The sequence below is a fragment of the Drosophila subobscura genome, chromosome O (genome assembly GCF_008121235.1).
Source record: "Drosophila subobscura isolate 14011-0131.10 chromosome O, UCBerk_Dsub_1.0, whole genome shotgun sequence".
In the NCBI taxonomy this organism is placed as follows: Eukaryota; Metazoa; Arthropoda; class Insecta; order Diptera; family Drosophilidae; genus Drosophila; species Drosophila subobscura.
In genome coordinates this window covers 10041627-10060749 of record NC_048533.1, presented here as the reverse complement: position 1 = coordinate 10060749, position 19123 = coordinate 10041627, and the positions used below count along the sequence as shown (strand labels likewise).

General features: G+C 45.7%; 6 protein-coding genes across 7 annotated transcripts; 2 read left to right on the top strand and 4 right to left on the bottom strand.

Annotated features, from left to right (window-relative positions):
* The first annotated feature begins 22 nt into the window (after positions 1-22).
* Positions 23-729, top strand: LOC117896446. The gene is made up of 3 exons (XM_034804775.1): positions 23-204; positions 284-472; positions 539-729. Exons 1-3 carry the CDS (start codon positions 79-81, stop codon positions 587-589), a joined length of 366 nt encoding a protein of 121 aa, XP_034660666.1. The 5' UTR covers positions 23-78; the 3' UTR covers positions 590-729.
* On the bottom strand, positions 605-1933 carry LOC117896443 (S-adenosylmethionine mitochondrial carrier protein homolog). Its single transcript, XM_034804773.1, has 4 exons — positions 1720-1933; positions 1395-1661; positions 915-1336; positions 605-850 (listed from the first exon to the last, which is right to left on the bottom strand). The coding sequence occupies exons 1-4, from the start codon at positions 1813-1815 to the stop codon at positions 736-738; spliced, it is 900 nt and encodes a 299-aa protein (XP_034660664.1). The 5' UTR covers positions 1816-1933; the 3' UTR covers positions 605-735.
* A 2431-nt stretch (positions 1934-4364) lies between these two features.
* On the top strand, positions 4365-8022 carry LOC117896445. Its single transcript, XM_034804774.1, has 2 exons — positions 4365-5006; positions 7464-8022. The coding sequence occupies exons 1-2, from the start codon at positions 4788-4790 to the stop codon at positions 7614-7616; spliced, it is 372 nt and encodes a 123-aa protein (XP_034660665.1). The 5' UTR covers positions 4365-4787; the 3' UTR covers positions 7617-8022.
* Positions 7917-9448, bottom strand: LOC117896442 (E3 ubiquitin-protein ligase TM129). The gene is made up of 2 exons (XM_034804772.1): positions 8702-9448; positions 7917-8646 (listed from the first exon to the last, which is right to left on the bottom strand). The coding sequence occupies exons 1-2, from the start codon at positions 9332-9334 to the stop codon at positions 8068-8070; spliced, it is 1212 nt and encodes a 403-aa protein (XP_034660663.1). The 5' UTR covers positions 9335-9448; the 3' UTR covers positions 7917-8067.
* Positions 9449-10259: 811 nt separating this feature from the next.
* On the bottom strand, positions 10260-12308 carry LOC117897755 (protein Tube). Its single transcript, XM_034806796.1, has 2 exons — positions 11705-12308; positions 10260-11640 (listed from the first exon to the last, which is right to left on the bottom strand). The coding sequence occupies exons 1-2, from the start codon at positions 12135-12137 to the stop codon at positions 10679-10681; spliced, it is 1395 nt and encodes a 464-aa protein (XP_034662687.1). The 5' UTR covers positions 12138-12308; the 3' UTR covers positions 10260-10678.
* Positions 12309-13363: 1055 nt separating this feature from the next.
* On the bottom strand, positions 13364-19093 carry LOC117896465 (contactin). 2 transcript variants are annotated; one of them, XM_034804797.1, is made up of 8 exons: positions 18981-19093; positions 17509-18528; positions 15753-17438; positions 15522-15688; positions 14594-15463; positions 14361-14529; positions 14168-14301; positions 13364-14110 (listed from the first exon to the last, which is right to left on the bottom strand). In XM_034804797.1, exons 2-8 carry the CDS (start codon positions 18428-18430, stop codon positions 13817-13819), a joined length of 4242 nt encoding a protein of 1413 aa, XP_034660688.1. In that variant the 5' UTR covers positions 18431-18528; positions 18981-19093; the 3' UTR covers positions 13364-13816. The 2 variants fall into 2 exon arrangements, with proteins under 2 accessions (XP_034660688.1, XP_034660689.1); XM_034804798.1 differs by having other exon boundaries at positions 17509-18522; positions 18981-19068.
* Between the last annotated feature and the right edge of the window lie 30 nt (positions 19094-19123).

Below are 19123 nucleotides of genomic sequence, written 5' to 3'. Positions count from 1 at the left end.
ACGTTGTGGCAACTCCACAGTGCGCTCAAAAATTTGGCCGCAGCAGGCCAGGCTATTAGCAAAAACAAAGGCAATGCAATGGGTTTGGAGCGGTTTGTGAGCAGCACCGGGAAGCCAGATTCGGATCTCGTTCATCCAGATGATGCCCAGTATATTTGGCTGCCCATCGCCGCGCTTGTGGGCATATTCATACTCTCGGCTTTGGTGCGTTACATTTCTTTTCGCCAAGTGTTTGAACAAGTGTGCGCCCTCGTTAACGTATGTATTTGGGTTGTGTTTGCAGGTGTACGCCATGTCACGTAGTCGCTGCCAATGCTCCTGTCCCTGCTTGAAACGGCTGAAGACGCCCCGCATCGACTACATCAACGTGGATGAGGAGGACTCCGATGTGCCCATGGCCGGTGGGGGGGATGAGCTTGGCGAACAATATGCTGCTGCCAGCTTGCTGGCCGGTCGTCTGCACATTGAGAATGTACGTATGGACTGGCATATGGCCATGGCTTTGTGGAATAATTAATGATTGCTTATTTATTCACAGCGTCCAGGACACAGCCACAGTCCTCCAGGGACCTGCAGTTCTCCTGCCTAAGCGGATAAGCGAATGTCTTGCAAAAAGAAACTTCCATACAGTTTATTGTCTACATTGTTCATCCTGTGGGTGGTTGTCATCCCTCAGCTTAGATACTAAAACAATCCATGTGCCTCTACCTTAGGTATACAAATAATCAAACTAATTTAATGGTCAGTATTTGTGGCGCCCAGCAGGCGCGTTGTTAGGTCGTAGAATCCAAAGAAGAATGCCCCGCCAAGTGTGATCCACAGCACGCGCGGCACAAATCCAGCAAACAGACTGAGAAATAAATAATACTTAATTATGTGTAAACAAATCCCAGACAGGCGTATCATTTCGTTACCCGCTGAAGCCTCGTTCCAGATAAATGCCATGAAGAATGCTGTGAGGGCTGCGACGCCGAGTGAGGCTCTCTCGTTCTGCTAGCATAATTCGCGTCTTGACCACATCCAGCGGAGTTGTGAGACCAGCTGAAATGCCGCCAGCTACCGCTCCGCACAGCGCAACAGTTAGTGGCGTTGACTCGTAGCCCGTCACTGGTGTCCACTGGCGCTTAAAGTACTCCCACAGCGGGAACTGTATTAAGCTGAATGGAATTTCGCGCATGATGGTGGAGCCAAAGCCACGATAGAGACCACGACGCAGTCCTTCCGTGCGGTAGGCACGCATCAGAATCTGGAGCGCCGACTGCTGCTGCTTGTGCCCCAGCAGGGTCTGCGAACGCTGTTTGGCTATCTCCACAGGCACGCGGATAAGACAGGCAAGCTGTGTATACATAAATTCATTAAATTTGATCGAGTTTTGAGTCGGCATTCAATCCTACCACTTCTGCTGTAGATGCTGCCGCCATGTGGACATACGGGGAATCTTTGGTATTGGTGACAGAGCTGAAGAACTGCTTGCCGCACTCGTAGGCACAAAAGAAGAGCGCCGCTGTGGGTGCACTGCCAGCTGCTGCCGGTGCCAGGCCTTTGTAGATACCACGAAAGCCGCCAGCCCGCCAAAAGCCCAATTCGCTTTGAAGTCGCGTCTTTACCGTGTCTATGGGAAAGAGGGCGATGTCGACCACTACGCCAGCCACTCCACCAGCCTATGGAAGGAGGTCATTCAATGATTATTGTATTTGGACTATTGTTCCTGCAACGTACTAACAGCGCATGCAGAAATGAAAATTTTGGCGCTGGGTCCTGCATGCTGATGTGCGCTGCAAGAGCGGCCGAGTCCAGGGCCAGATCTGCAGTCATTGTGTCCAACTATTGATTGAGTTCCCCAATCTTAAGCCATGCTGTCAGGTTTTTTGTTTTAATTAATAAACAAATCGGATTTTGGTTGTTAACGTAACACCAGGTGTGACCGCGGAATTATCGATAAAATATACCGACAGACCCTCGGCAATATTCCGAAACATACCCTTTCATTTTAAAAATATACTGTAAATATACATTAAATCTTAAATCATTTTCCACGACTTTGATGTTCTATTTAATGTTACCTAATAGTCAGGACTCGCAGCTTTAAAACTGTAATTTTACTCAAATTATCATTCGATTCTCCACAAGATTGCTCGATTCTCATGGCTTATCTTTATTGGATTGATTGCAAAAAAGGTTAAAACTAAAAAGGACAACCCAAAAAAAAGCATTAAAAGTTAAATGTGTGGGAATGGCGTATCATCATTTGTCAATTTGTTGCTGGCCAACCGATAGTTGTATACCCTATATCCAATAACTAAAAAATTAATATTAAATTAAGCACATGTATTTATGTATGTATTTAACTTATAAAATGAAGATTAATACAAAAAATGTATTTCTATTTTGTATTTAATAATCATGTCATTCATAACCCTCGTAGTTTGTATTCACATTACCTATTCACTATTAGCAGAGTAATTAGTTAGGATCCTTTTTTTTACTTATAAAACAAAATAATAATAAAACACAAAAAAAAACTATTGTCTAAAATAACATAATTAGCGGATCAAAAAAAAGAAGTAAAACTCTATTGTTATCAAACTATGAGAATAGATCTTGTGCGGCATAATCAAGCTATCATCTTCATGTTATCTTGCAATCTAATTTGAATGCATCTATGTATATTGAAATCTGTTCAGGGCTGTTCACACTTCCACATATTTACATTTATTCGATACCATTTTTGTAAATTACAAAGTTGCATCTGTAAATAAAAGCAAAGTAGGCAGTGGGTGAATTATAACCATCGTATTACAGATATGCGAGACCATGTGTTGCCAACTGAGCCCTGCGCAGTCCCGAACTTTGAAACCGCTTGGCTCTGCTCTGAACTTTGGTATAATAGTGCCATAGTGTGAGCCATTTAGTGCAATTTGCAAACTTGTGGGTCTTGTGCTCCGGCTGCCAGATTAGTTAGGGGTTTAATCTCACCGAGGTCCGTGCGGTGCGGTGCAAGAGAGCGCACACAGAGTATGAGAGCTGGTCTAGGCAAGAAAGTGTGAATAATTTGTTTATTAGATACTGGCTCGTAAGCCGGCTGGGGCATGGCTTGCGCTGCTGAGTCATTCCGATTCAAGATAATGTACCCGCAACGCAACTGTCCGCATGGCATACGTGCATATGTACATACATACATACATATGTACATATGTATCTCCACACATGTGCATATCTGAATCTATGCAGGTGTGTGATTCATTTATCCCCAGCTCTCAAGCCATGTCTTGTCTTGGCTTGAGCCGATCCAGCGGCTCATGCATTTTATATAAATGTACAAGTACAACAAATGTTCATACATAGTATACAAAAATACAAAGTCTTCTGTAAACTTGCTACGGATGATATATACATATGTACATACATACATATAATGCAGAAATGTATATAAAAAGATACTGTTAAAGAACCGTCCAAAGTGAATGCTCCAAAAAGCGATCTAATCATTTATAATTGTTAGCAAGTTGTGTGTTTGTTTTGTCCATTTGCGCTTATCATCGACAGCACCGGCAGAAAGATATCGGTGTGCATTTGGGAGATACTTCCACTGACTAGTCCACACATGTTACATACATATGTATGTACATATGTACCTATAAGTATGTATGAATGAAGGAAAGGCGAACCTTGTGCGGCCTGCTCGACTTCTAGATGAACTTCCACAGATACATACATATGTATATCCGGTTAATATTTCGAATACTTAAGCCTCAACATATAAATATAAATATAAATAACTATAAATGTATTTATCTGAATAGTTTAGGAATTGCCGCAGAATTGATGTATAAATTAGAGACTTTTAAGGAGGAGGTAGGGCATTGGGGAAGCTGTTAAAGTTGCCAACATGCCAGCACCAAGTCGAGCACGACCAATACACAGTTAAGCTTGACACACTACACATACAAGAACGCTTGGCTAGAGGGAGAGAGAGAGATGGTACGGTACCGGTGACGTATGTATGTATGCCTGAGAACAGCTGTGTATGGGCCTTTGTGTGTGTGTGTTTGGCCCACCTGTTTGGGCTTTCAGGAGCAATCACACGCTTTTGCGCTCGCGGCAGTAGAAAGATTTCTTGCTGCTTTCTTTCTTCTCCACAGGCCTGGGGTTTACTCACTTTTGGCGACAGCAAGCAACAACAGCAGCAAGAGCAACAACGCCAACGGGTTGCGTTTGTTCTTTGTGACTGACTGTGGGGTGTGCATGAGGGAAGGAGAGGAATGAAGTAGGTGGCAGGCGGACCAAGGCACATAACGTAACGAATCGGTGGAGCAGCGTCAGCGTCAACGCCAGCGCCAGCGTCGACGTCGGAGTCGGAGTCATTTGTGCGGGAACGGTTATACCAGCCACATCGGGAGCTCGTCCCCCAATCGCAGACCACACGCGCCACGGGCACCACTGAGTTGAGCGAGGTTTCGGCACGACGCGTCATCTCTTTAACAAAAACAAACAAAACAAAAACATATACATATAAATGTATGAATGTGTGCATGTAGCAACCACAAACCTCTCGTATGTGCATTTGTGATTGCTCCTATCGCTCCTGCCCGACATTATCAATATATCAACTGAATCAGCCAACAAAGGAGGAACATGAAGTGAAGTGAAGCCGAATAAGGCTGTTCTGTTCTGTCCCATCGCACATTTATACATCGAACCAGCGTGTCACCAACGCCGCCGATAGCAGAAGACGGAGAAGAATAAATCGCAGCAACGATCCCCAGCCCAAGGCAGTATCCAGTCCCATGAGCAACACAATGACAGCCGCCCACGAGCCGACCATCCACTACCTGGACAGCGTTCTCAACGAGGAGGAGAAGCGCTGCGAGTACAGCCATCAGTGGCGCAACTTTACGATCTCTCGCTCCGGCCGCTTCAGGTCAAAGAACAAGAAGCGGGACGTAGTCGATGGCAAGCTTTTTGACGCCAACAGCGGCGGAGCGTCCACGAAGGAAAATGAAAAGGTGCGTGTATCTTCCAGCTCCCAGCTACAAGCTCGCGTATCCCAGCTGCCTGATCGAGGCCAGTTGCTTTATCAGCGCAGGCATTCTATAAATATCAGAATATCGCGAGTAGCGACCCATATTGTGAATTGGGTACGTGATTTCTTTTACTATCTATCAACGCAACAGCTCCACCAATAGGACACCTTAGTACACCTTAGTTTCGTTGTTCTCTTCACTCTCTTCTTAGCCCCACCATTTCCTAGTGAAATGCATAATAATTGTAATTTGTCAGACACAACTACAACACAACATAAGTCAGTCCGGAAAAACGGAAATGCTCGTTAATGAAACGGATGTTGGCTTTGTTGTGATAAGACCTCAAGGCAGTAGTCATGGGGATAGGGTCTTGTTCATTCAAGTGCATTGGATTGGACCTTTTGTAAGATCTGCGCCCGGATATATTTGTTTACCATTCAATGTCACTTGAGGCGTCGAGTGAAACCGAAAACACCAGACGCAAGGCAGATTGTGATGCTGATTTGATACTATAATGATGTGTGGGAGAATGCTGTCTTTGGATACCAAAGACTTATTTAGAGTTCCCTAAAACAACCGATCATGAGCCTCGAATTTCACCGAAGGTTGTGAAGAGTTCTCTAAGGTAGAGCTACAAAGAAAGTTAACAAAATTAAACTATGTACATATATTCTTAGTGCATGTACTTTGGTCTTGATTTATATGTAAAAAACTAAGCCATGATAAGATTAGATTGTAAAGGGAACTTTCTGCCACATTTTGAGTGCAATTTTGTATGTGAAATGAATGATTTTATATGTACCTCAATGGTATACAATGTAGTATAAGAAGTCCTTTATTAGGGTTTAGTCCCTACCCTTCATCAAGAGCTACTTGCATACAAATTCACCTTGTAGCAATTACAGACAAAGGTGCCATAAACGAGACTCATAAAGTGCAAGCGAAATACACTCAGTGCGCACTCTCTTTTTATGGTCGTTTGTTTGTTTCGCACAAATGCTTTTTATCAACAAAATGATTAAATTAAACACAATTTTAAGTTTTGCAAGTATTAAACAGGAACAGAAAAGATGAAACGTTTTTTTTCTGCTGCTGCCTTGTTCTGATACTCCTGAGACCGGCCCTACCCTACCTATACCCCGACACACGAAAATTAATATTTCTGGAAACTTTATACCAGCAGTACACCGTTTATGGCGTCAGGACGACCCCTGCGCATGACATTTAATACGCAATTTGTATGTATTCTACTCCATATTTCGAGGAAAAGAAATGCACGGCAGGGTAGTGCCAAAATCAAGGTCTCAGATTCGGTGTCACTCGAATGCTGTATTAATTCGCCGGAGCACCACACCAGTTCCATCGAACGAATACTTATAAAGGGGGTGTAGCGTGTGAGGGATGTCCAAGGAGGGCGTGTGGCGCTGATTGCGCAACGCAAATGCATTGACCGATCGATTGATTGCCGGCCGACATTGTTGTCGCTTCATTGTCGTCTGTGCATTGAACTTGAAGAATCGCTTTATGATGCCGACTTGATATTTATATCGGCGACGATGTTGAAATTTAGAAACATTTTAAGATCGAAAGTCGAGAGTTTTTCCTACACAAAGATAATTCATCGTCAATGAAAAGAAAGAGAGAAAGTGTTTTGCATTATTTACAAGCAATCCAAAGATACAACTTATTCCGCAAGAAGATTCTAGAGAGATCTTGATGGAAGTAGCAGGAATCCTTGAAATCAAATTATGGAAAAGTTTTTGGTGTTATTTTCCGTTGCTTCAATTATAATTGATAATAATCAGCTAACAAAATCAAGGCACAGACCTGTCTGTATGTATGTTTATGAATATATGGGAATACTATAACACTAGACGGCTGTGTGTATTGGGGCGAGCCGTATCGCTGATAACAATGAATCGCACAAAATATGACGCTGGCTTTTCCAGTTAAAGAATAGAAGAGCAGCCATCGATCTGCCAAATACACATGCACTTATTTTGCAAGCTTTCCTCTTTGCCCCAACAGCCAACGGCACAGCGCAAAATATCGTCTTATCAAAGACAAAAACCTGAGAAATAAAAACAATAATAAATAATTGCACACTTTTTGCTTACATATGTATGTATGTACATATATGTATGTACACACATGCATATGTACATATATACGTAGATATGTGCAAACACTGAAGTGGCATTGAATTTGTTTTTACCTTTTTTTTGTCCGCGTAACCTGTCAAAAAGGCTTTCAGTATAAATGTCCCCAAGTTTGATTAAAATCAGGTGCTAAATTATAGTTGGTCTGCTCGGGCATGCCTTCTGATTAAGTAGCTTAGTCGAGTCGAGTGATTGCTGACCCTAAACGGCAAGTGAGATCTGACGAGATTTTCTGTTCGAAAATAAATAAATAAAGATGTCATATTCGATTTATTTTTAGATCTCAACGCGCAGTTCATCCACCGCAATGCCCAAGTCTACATCCACGCCCACAACAGGATCCTTCGGCACGCCCACGGTAACAGGGAGCAGTGCTCGAAGTCAACGCGACAAAGTGGAGAGCTACAAAAGCTTTTACGAGACGAATTTATAGATAGTGGATTTCTATATTCTCTACGCACTTTTACACACAACAGTGCACGACGCTTTATTATATCAAATTTCGAGGGCGAGAGAGGGTTTATTGCAGGACTCGTGGACAACAATGCAATGAAGCATGCTGGAGGGGCTTACATATTCATATATTCAACATAATATATACAATCTAATATACACGCTTGCTTCCTCTCTGAACTTGGATCGATTGTACGTACTTATGTTAAATTATTATCTGCTGCTTGCTTAGATTGTAAAAGTATTAAAACGTGATAATTGCACTAAATTATAAAATATCTTTAAGTTTATAGTTACATAATTGTAATGTATTGTATTGTATGTCTTAAAGTTAGTCAGAAGCAGTACATTTGAGTCTAGCCAATAAAGCACAAGGTTGGATCTAATGAGTCGTTTAATCGTTGCCTTAACACAGTCACTAAGGAGTTAAATCATGAGCTAGAGACACCATCACCATCGCCATCGCCCCGCCCTTCGGGCGCCCTGATGTAGCTCACATCGAGCACGCAGAACTTCGCTCGGCACATCGGGCACGTGCACTTCTGTTCCAGCCAAATGGCGCGATCGACGTCCGTTTGGCGGGCGGCAAACCACCGGGCTAGGCACTCCACACACCACATTGGGCGACAGTAGCAGTTGGAGCAGGAGGCCTCGTTCGTCAGGGGAACGCCATTGCGGTCCACATCTGCGCATTGCTTGTTGATTTTAATGTTCGGATCGATCAGCATGCAGGCGAAGCATTTTTCCGTTGTGGGCTCCGCTTGGAAGACGGGATTGAGTGCTACTTGGGCCTTGAACACATCCACAAAGCGGTCGATGACGTTGCGATGGAACTGTATGTTGGAAGGAATGGCAATGGGACGCCTCAGTCGATCCTCCAAATTTCTGAATTCCAATGCATTGATTCGAATGTGAAAATCGGACACGCCTTGTCGCATGGGCCGCACTATGATGCTGATCATCTGCAATGTGTCATTCTGATCCTGATGTGTTATATTGTAGGTCTCCGCCTGTAAGAAAAGAAGATTAATAATTGATCGAGTGAAAAAGCAAAGCAGACTGGACCTTTGCCACACTGAGAGCCGTGTTCGTTTGATGCGCAAAGTGAACATTGTACATGGTTGTCTTTATGATCCAGTTCTCCGTTGCTATCACAGTACTGATGGAGTTGAGTTTCTTCTTATAAACTTCCGGCCGACGAAACTCGGTGCTTATGTCGCTGGCGACGACACTATAGCTCCTCGGCGTGTTTGAGTATTTGGCAAGGGCTTTGTTTATGGGATGCCGCCGCCAGTTCTGCTGGTGCCAGTTGAATATCAGGGCGGGCACTGCGAGCACGGCCAGAACGCTGAACCGCTGGGCAGTCTTCCACGTGAGGGTCTTGAACGCCACAGCTTCCTGGGGCATGGGAAAATCTGGGTCAAGCTCAGAGTCTTCGAGAGGCTCTTGCGTGGCAAAAACGGAGAACTTCAGCCTATGGATTAGAAAGTATGCAAACGGCAGGCACGAGTGCACAAAGAGATTTAGGGAAGTGCGCCGCAAGTGGTATCCTACGAAGTCCATTGATTCCACTCCAAGGAACCTTGAGAACAACTGTTCGATGGTGAAGCCAAGCCGCTGAAATTCCTCCGGCGGATAAATTATGACCATACATAGCAAAAAGTAGAACAGATTAAAGAGCAGTTCTGACTCGTCCATGTTTCGAATAATATTGCTGGATTCCCAACTCGCCCGGGAATAACTTAAAATAGAAAACTTGATTGGATTTACAGATTTACTGTAAATTTTCTGTAAAATTGTAAATAAATAAAAGTGTACGGTCTGACCCTCGGAAATATACCTATTATACCAAATTTATTAAATATACTATATTATATACCGATATTTATACCATAACACATGAGTGAGTGATCGAACTTAACCCACTTAGACCCCCTCTATTTACATTGGTTAGCAAATTGAGTTGAACTTCGAAAAATAACACTCATCTTGTAGATCCTTCCTCCTGACGCACAAAAAATCGTACCGATATAACTTTCACTTTAACTGCACTAAAAGGTTTTAAGTTCATGAAGTTTTATACCCGGTAGTCACAGAGTGCAAGGGTATATTAGATTCGTGTAGACGTTGGTAGCTGCCTGTCTTTTTGAAGAGGTTTCAGTTCCACGAGCGATTCCTATCATTAATAGTATCCGTGTCCGTCTATCCGTTCGTCCCTCTTGTTTGACGCCTAGTTCTCAGAGAATTTAAGAGCTAGAGGAACCAAATGCTGTGTGGAAGTCACATAAGTCTTCCATAAGTATCACACCGAATCAAGTTAGTTTTGCAACGACCCACAAAAAACGAAAATCTGTGACATTCACAACTTTGAAGATAGGATTTCAGATCTATCTATCAGTGTTGGTGTGAGAATTGATTAAGGCGTCTCACAACGTTCCTCCTCGTTGTAATAGCCAATTAAACAGCATGACTTTTACAAGTTTTTAAGATATTTAAAAATTGTTGACTATCTCCAATTGGACATTCTGAAGGCCATAGCTACTGGGAGGAGCAGTGAGTGGTCAACGATTGTGGTTCTGAAGAGATAGACAAACCCATTTTGTGTTTCTTTTTATATTTGGTTTTTTAAAATAGTTCGTACTTTCGTAAAACATACAAATTTATGGTGAATTTGTTGTTAGGTTACATAGACATGTGGTTGAAGAAATGGAAATGCTTGATATTAACGCACCGCACCCGTCGTGGAACTGTGTCAGTAGCCGCGAAATGGACAACAAACCTACATAGAAATACACACGTTTGCCGTGAATCTTAGACTCTACTTGGACCTTATAGGTGTAAGCATCATATAACTAGGCCCACATTTGCACGCCGACATCGGCTAACACAACGTATAACGTATAATGTATAAATGCTCGCACATGAACATTGTATAGACTTAAGCTAATATGGTTAACGGAATGGAATGTCTGGCTTGTTGTCCGTAAACTAAGTAAGTATTCGGATGGTGAAATCGTTTCATTTACATATTTATGTGTGCATCTACTGCTGCAATTCACTCAAGTTCGGAATGTTGCTGGCGTAGTCATCGTTCGAAGCTGAGCTGGAGTCGTTGGTTAGTTCAAAGCTATTATCACCGCTTGTACCAGTGACTGTCGTCAGACTGGAGTCGTTGTTGGAATTCTGCTGCTCGGAATTGCTGAGGTTTGGCAGGGATGCATCTGCGTAGTCCCCCTCTTCGTCTTCCTCGTCATCATCTTCGTCATTACTCAAACTGCTTGTGCTACAGCTGTCTTGATGGGAGCCTTCGCCATTCTCAGCGTTCAAATTTAAAGCACTTATCATTGGCAAATTACTGAGGCTTGGCGTAGTCGGGGTGGTGGTTGAATTGACAGATGCAGCATCCGCAGCGACAGGGCCGCTTATCTCGGCGGGGTTATCAATTAAAAGAGTGATTATTGGGATATTGGGTGGATCGGTAGCGCTGCTTCCATTGCTGGTCTTCTCCAGCGCAGTGGACGCCGTTGTCATTGATGCTTCTGAGTTGTTGATGAGTATAGACAGATTGGGAATATTTTGTGGAGGAGGTTGCTCTGGCTGCGCTGGCTCCTGTATTTGTTCGCTGGGATTGAGGATTGTTAGATTGGGTATGTTGGGTATATTGGGTGCGGTTGTGGTTGTGGTTGCAGTCGCAGTCGCAGATGTGGCGCCTCTCGAGGCGTTTGGGCTGGCAGTCTGGCTGGTCTTCTGATGTCGAGAGGAGCGAGGTGGCGCTGTGGGAGGAACACTCGCAGATGGTTGCGGCAAACTCTTGTCGCGCCGCACCATGTGCTTGTCAAAGTAATCCAAGTTGAATCCCATACTACCCTGGCCAGCCGCATTCAATGCCGCCGTGTTGGGCAGATAGCTGGGATCTGTTACCTCTGTGTCCACGTCCATATCGTCGCCCAGCTCCAGGCTGAAATGCGCTGCAGGGCCATCAGTAGGGCGCTCAGGTTTGGGTTCTTCAATAAAGCAGGGAGACGTGAATCTTTAATATTCGAATAAAGCAAATAATTCCAGCCTTACCGTTCAGAAAATTTAACGCCACGAAATCAGCGGCACTGTAAAGTTCTGCCTCAACTAGAAGCTGCAGTAGCACACCGACAGTGGGGCGCTCGTTTAGCTTCCCCGACGTTTTCCACTCATCAATCATTACCTGCGATATGCTTTGATCGGGAGGCAACCTCTCCGCCACACCGTCAATCAGGCTTATGTCTTGAGCTGTGTACTTGCGCCCGCCGTTGGCACTAACCTTCACCGCACCGGCTGCGCTGCAGGCCTGCACGTCCACCTTGGGTATGATGGACATAAGCTTTCGCCAGCAAGCATTCACATCCAAAATTGTGGCCAGCTTGTAGATGTCGTTATCCTCGACGCGCCGCAATTCAGTGGTGCGCGTATATTTCGAGGAACCATTGCCCTGCACTTCTACTCCGCACCAACCGTTCGCCTTTGCCATGTTAATGTGATCTTCTCGAGGTTTCTCTTCCAGTGGCCGTGCGCCTTGTGCGGTTTGTTTGTTTGTGTTTCCAACTGTCCAGCCTTTGCATGTGCGTTATAAAAACATTTTTGCATTTCTTCAACAACAATTGCAAATTCACAGCTGTTTGATGCGTGGAGCGGAGAGACTCAGAAAAGAGCAAAAGAGGGCGCAATTATGAGTATTTTGAAAATCGCTTGTCTTGAGTACAAAGAGACCATGTTATCGGCAAACAGTATAATTATTTGCTATGAAATATTAAAGAAATGAAATAATAGCCACAGGAAGTTAAATCGATTTGAAATTAGGCATGCAAATTGGCTTGACTCTGATACTATCTTACAAAATGCAAAAACAATGAGAGCCGTTGGCCGGTGGCCTTTGTTGCCATATTTATCTAAAAGTGCTAGAGCGCAAAGAAAAGAATCGCAGATTTAGCGGTATCCAAGGCGCGCAACGTGAAACTGTTGATTCAAGCAGCGGGACACAATTATAAAAGAAAATGCGGACTTAAAGGACAAGATATTTAACTGTAATAGATGGAAAAGTTCTGAACGCATTGACAGGGACTTAATAGACCCAAGCATGTCCAATTAGTGGCGTTAACCCAAACGACTTTTTCAACAATCAAAATTTCAAGTCCGAAAAGTTTCTGCCAATTCAGAGTAGTTTAAATTACGGGGTGAGTCCATGGCACTTCTGGATACGGTTTTTTGAATTTGTTTTACACGAGTCAATATGATAAAAACTAAGCACTTAAAAGAAAAAGGATGATTCAAGAATTCTTCTGGAAGAGGCTGTCTCTAATCGTTGATCAACCAAAATTTGGCGGATACATTCTCGATATCTAAAATCTGCAAAATTTCGTTGAGATCTATCTACAACACAAATTGATTTTTTTTGCATTGATAGAAGGCAAAGATTTTCCTTATTTTCTTAATTAGAGGATATCCTTATTCCTAAGGGTATCATAATATTGCTCATTCCGTGCCCATGTTGGGAAACAATGGGAGTTGGGAGTTTTATAATTGTTTTAATAAACTATACCAACTAAATATAATCATTGATGGCCTTGCATGGAAATACGAGTACCCATGCCGAAAAACTATCGACTGGGGTCATCGATATGACCGATAAATAAAACCAGAAAGTTGCTCAAGTTCAAATAAATGAAAACATTTTAATTTTTCTTTTTATTTTAAAGAAAATTGGACGGAAATGCATTTACATGAAGTTTGTTGGTATAAAAACAGCACAAAATATTGGACACAAATAATAAAAAATCAGAAACCTGATTTCTGCTTACACTTATAAAATTGCTTCGTTGCTAGATCCAAAAATACGTTCAAAAATTATTTGTAAAAGGTTTGCTTTTGTCCCATTTTGGGCTACTTAATCTTATATAAGGTCACTTTCTTAACTTGCTACCATATGTATGCATATGTATTTTGATGTTTGTGCATATATGTGATCAATTCGAAATCGTTACGTTTGGGTATTCAAGAAAATACGGAATGCTTGGTTGACCTTTTATCTGCTAAACGAGACTCTTGGGTTTGTTTGTGTAATCTATTCAGCTTTGCGCTTTGTCTAGTCCTGGACGGCTCTTCGTTTCTTACTGCCTAATAAGCTGATCTGCTTCCTGATTTGTCCTACATTTAGTGATTTGTGTAAAAGAAGGTTGTGATAAAGAGCAATACGCTCATGACCAGCGCCGTATTAATGTTATGGCCATGGTGCCTGATTGCGGCATTGCGCGTGGTCTTGCCCATTTGGAAGCGCAGCGTGGGACTGGACATCCGACCGTCGCCTCCGTTGCTGAAGGCCAGCACACGCATGTTGTAGCTCTTGCCCGGCGTGAGCGTGTTGATGTACGACTCCAGCTTCTGTCCCACTTGCACGATTGTGTTGTTGGCAGTGATCATGTTCTGATCCGTTTCCCAAATGCGAACCTAGGAAAAACAACAAGTTATTTCAAAGAGTCCATTAGCTGGGATTAGCTCTCCTACCTTGTAGCCTTCAATCGGCTCCTCGTCCTGCGAGGGTGATACATATCGCCATACAACTCGCACGGTGGACGGATTAATGCCATAAACATGCACCGATGATGGCGGCTTCTGTGGCGCCTTGCGATATGTGCGTTCTGGAATGAAAGACACAATTAAGTAATGAAATCTCTCGCTTGTTCTCGCTTGAGACAACCTTCGAATCGTTCGCTCTCGGGTCCCTCGCCTGCAGCATTGTAGGCCATCACTTTGACAAAGTAATAGGTGTCCGGTTGCAGACCGACAATCAGCGCCCAATTTCTTGTCGTGCGTGACAGATAGTACACGGAATCCTCCTCCTGGTGCGTCGTCTTCCAGTACTTCAACTAAAATGGGATAAATATATAATAAATAAATTCATTTCCACTTCAAATGCGTTTCGTATCTTACCCGATGACCAATCAGCTTGCCGCGGATACTCTCACGAGACATGTCAATGGGCTGCCAGGTGACATTGAAGCAGGTCGAATTGAAGGCCAAAGCGAACGGCTTTTGCGGCGCCACTTGGGGCATGTCCTCTGCTGAATGAATGATGGCAACCTCGCTCTCTGGCCCCTTGCCAATGCTGTTGATGGCCTGCACCTTGACCTCGTACTCGGTGTAGTAGTTGTTGAGCGGAATGTTGACCACGGCCACGCCCATGTTCTGTTTCTTTATCTCGTCTGATGCCCACTCCAGGGCGCCCTTCAATTTCCAAAATACTTTGTAGCGTATGCCGTGGCTGTGCTGCTCCTCCGGCAGCAGCGGATCCCAGGTGATGGTCAAGTCCCCGATCTTGCCACCGCCGCCTCCCACCCTCCTGGGTGCTATGTAGGGCTTGTCTTCGTACGTGCTGTAGATGGGCGAGGGCGCCGAGGGCGTACCTATGCCCAGGTCGTTCACAGCCGTCACACTGAACTCGTAGGCCGACCACGGAGTCAGGTTTGTCACCTCGGCCTGCTGCCGCGATGTGTAGCGATCGACTTCACGGGCCTGCACATGTGTCGACACATTCACCCAGGTGCGGTTCCAGTTGGTCCGGCCCAGGATGTTGTAGTAGCGGATGGGCCGGCCATTGTTGGCTCCGTCCACCCACTCGATGATGGCTTTCGTCTTGCTAATCTGAATCACCTGAACGCCGCCTGGGGCGCCGGGTGCTCCCTCGATGACCACGCTGGTCTTGCTGCTGATCTCATTGACGGCCGACTTGACGACGCATTCATAGTCGCCGGCATCCCGCATGGTGGTGTTGTGCACCGTCAACCTGTTCCAGTCAACAATCTGCAAATAATGTGCTTAATGTTAGTTCTGCTTTCAATACTGATCGATGAGGTCGTACAATGCGCTCAGTGCCGTCATGATTGTTCTTTAGAATCTCCCCGTTGTGCTTCCAGACGTAGGCAATGTCCAGCAGCTCGTCATAGGCGGCCTCGCAGTGAAGGTAGATCAGATCGTGCTCCTTGGAGACAATGCGCTGGGGCGGAGTTTGAATGAAGCGTATTTCCTCTGTAAACAGAAAACAAATTTGTTGGCTAGAGTTGAGGACGGTTGAGCAGAGCTTTCAGCTTACGTAGCACAATGACGCGTGCATGGGACTCGTCTGTGCCCGCCTGGTTTGAGGCACTGCACGTGTACATGCCCTCATCGTCGCGAGAGGTGGGTGATATGATCAATGTGCCGCTGGGCAAGATGCGACGATGTCCGCCCGAGCCCAAGAGCTGCCCGTCCTTTTTCCACTGGAACTTGGGCCGCGGAGCTGCCTCGGGGTCGCAGACGATCGTTGTGTTGCCATTGTATACGGCATAGATCTCGGACTCGAGTGGATGCTTCTTGAAGGATGGCTTCATGGAGAGCACTCGCAGCTGGGCCGAGGAGAAGGAGGTCTTCAGCTGGTTCTGCGCACCGCACTGGTACATGCCTTCGTCCTTCTCCCGCTCCAGAAACTTGATGGTCAACACATTGTCCTGGATCACATAGCGATCCCGATTGATGGTCAGCGGATCGAGCCGTTCGGCGTTTTTGTACCACGTGTAGTTGGCATCAGGAATGGCAAACGCCTCGCAAATGAAGGTCACGTCGCTGTTGTAGTCCTTGATCATGTCCTTTAGCGGGATGGTGAATTCGGGACGCATCTGAATGTTGATGTAGATGCTCTTCTCCAGCGTCTTGCGCGGATTACTGATGGTGCAGCTGTACTCGCCATTGTCGTTGGTCGTTGCATTCTGAATGATCAGCACGCGCCCGTAGTTGGCTGTGTAGGCGTTCCGCTGCAGTGGCAGGCCCTTGCGTGTCCAGTTGTATGAGGGTATGGGATAGCCGAAGGCCACGCACTCCAGCCGGATCTCACTGCCGGCCACTGGTGCTTCCGGGAAGACCTTTGGGAAGGTGTTGGCAAATATCAGAGCCTGGTAGTTGCTGTTGGGCGTCACGCGCAGCGGGAAGAAGGGCCCATTGCGACCCGTGTCCGAGACCAGAGTCTGCACAGTGCACGAATAGTTGGCCCTGTCCACTGTCTCGATGAACGAGAAGTAGAGGGCTCCGTCGCGGGAGACAAACACCCGCTGGTCCTCCTCCACAAAGTTCGGGAAATAGTCGCGTGCCCAGTAGTAGCGAATGTCTGGGTAATGCTGCGGCGGATCGCAGAATATCGACTTTCCCCAGTTCATTTCGCTCGTCTCTGCCGAACGCTTCAGATTGAACTCCATGATGAAGCCAAAGTTCAGGTGCGCACTCTCCGAGCGGATGCGGCCGAACTTGTTCTCCGCCACGCAGTGGTAGGCTCCCTGGTCGAGGGCCTGCTTGGGCTCGTATATGATTAGATTGCCACCCGATATCGTGTAGCGATCCTGCGCCAGTGGATCAATCTTCTGGTACTCCAGCGTGTCGTTCACATACACCTCGCGGTACCAGTAGTAGGACGGTGTGGGGAAGCCGCCGGCCAGGCAGCTCAGCGTCACATCGTTGATCAGACGATTCTTATTCACGTCGAAGGTGGTGTCGTTCGGCTGTTTGACAAAGTACGGACCGCGTGGTATGCGCTCCATGTCCCGTATGTCCAGGCCATAGTGATATGGCCGCTTGTCGTCCAGCTTAATGTTGACATTGTCCGGAGTGTACAGCACCCGAGACTCGCAGATGAAGAGATTCAATTCGATCTCGTAGGCCGGCATAAACATCCACCTGTCGCGCTTCTTAGAGTAGGCATAGACAACGCGGTCACGCGCATAGCCATAGTCGCCATAAGGCTGGTTGGGACCTGCGAGTAATTCGTAAATTAAATCGTTAGTAAGAGCTGAGCAGGCAGACTCCCCCTCTTGTTTACTCACCAATGAAGCCACGCAGATTGTTTTGATTGCGTTGGTTGACATTGCCGGGCACCGCATTGTAGAACTGATTGGGATTGTTCGGATTCAGATTGCGATTGCGATTGTTTAGATCGTTCTGCACCAGAAATCTGTTGTCGTGCAGATCCTCGTTCTCCCAGGGCTGCTCCTCGTCGAAGGCAAACGAGTCCTCGATCTGCACCAGCTGAGTGTTGTCGTCGTTGACCCAGTTCTGGGGGCCCGTCTGGCGGGCGGAGATGAAGAAGCGATTCTGCCGATGGTTCTGCAATATCAGGTTCTTGAGGATGAACGCATGCTTCTCCAGATTGTCCACGTTCAGCAGATCCGCATTGTAGGCCTTGCAAATCTTCTTCGCCTCCGCCCAGTTGCGCTTTGGAGAGCGTATGAAGCGGTAACAAGTCTGCCTAAAAGACACCCAATGCTCTGGACAAAAGTTGTCCTCGTCGCTGTACATGTCCCGATAGCTGACTCCCCCGGCACCAACACTGTTTCGATTGAAGGGATCATATTGGGGACCCAGTCCTCCTAAGCCGCCACCACCCAGACTGCTCCCAGGTCCGCCTATGTTGCTGCCTCCGAGGCCTCCTTGGCCTCCGATGCCACCGACACCGCCACCGGCGCCCATCTGCCGATTGCCATCGTAGTACGTGTTGTAGCTGTTTGGGTTCTGCTTGTCCAGCAAGGGATTGTCGTACTGCGTGGTGTCCGGATTCTGTTGCTGCCCCGTGTACAGCGGATTGTAGCGCGGCGAGTAGTCCTTGTTGTAGCTGGGCTGATATGGCTGCGGCTGCATGGGCTGCCCTTGCTCCAGCTGGCCGTTCGGGAGGTCTCCAGGCAACTGTGCCGTTGCCAGGACAAGTAATCGCAGAAACAAGCCGGCCAAAAGGCCGCCTCTCAGTGACATACTGACTCGGTTTAGATCAAGAGTCGAATGTGGGAACTACTTCAGGTGTCGTTTCGCTCCAGACTAGTGGCACATTTTCGTTCGAGATTCGTCTGAGGCTATAAGCAGAAGAATGCAAAGCTAAAATTTAATTTATTTTCACAGCTAGTGGCGTAAACAAACAACGAGATATAAACAAATTCCCCGATCATAGGTCCGTCAATTACGTGTCTGTGTGTGTGGGTGTGCGTGCATGTGATAGGTGTGGTCGTAGGCTTTCGTTGAATCAACTTATATTTGTAGCAAAAGTAATAATTAATTAAACTGTTTAAAATACAAGTCTGCAAGTGCAAAAGCGTTCAGTCCACAGCTTGGCTTGGGTGGAATGCCTTTGAAGGAGTTGCTCAGAAGAGCCCCCCGCCCATGATGAGTAAAGCTGCGCTTAGTCAAACATCCAAACCACACCTTAATTAAGATTCTTTCCAACATTAATTAACAGCCCCATCAGAGCTTTGAAGATGTTTGAGATTTGAACACTGATACGTTAACGTTAAAGGCAATTTAAACTAACCTGTTGAGCACAACTTAGTCAATAAACACTCTTAAATTATAGTTTAATTAAATAAAAACAAAAAACTGTGCACAGGTTCAGAAGATAGGATAGATATGCGCAAGCCACGATTAGGCATATCGCCTGTGGCTGGAAAAACAATC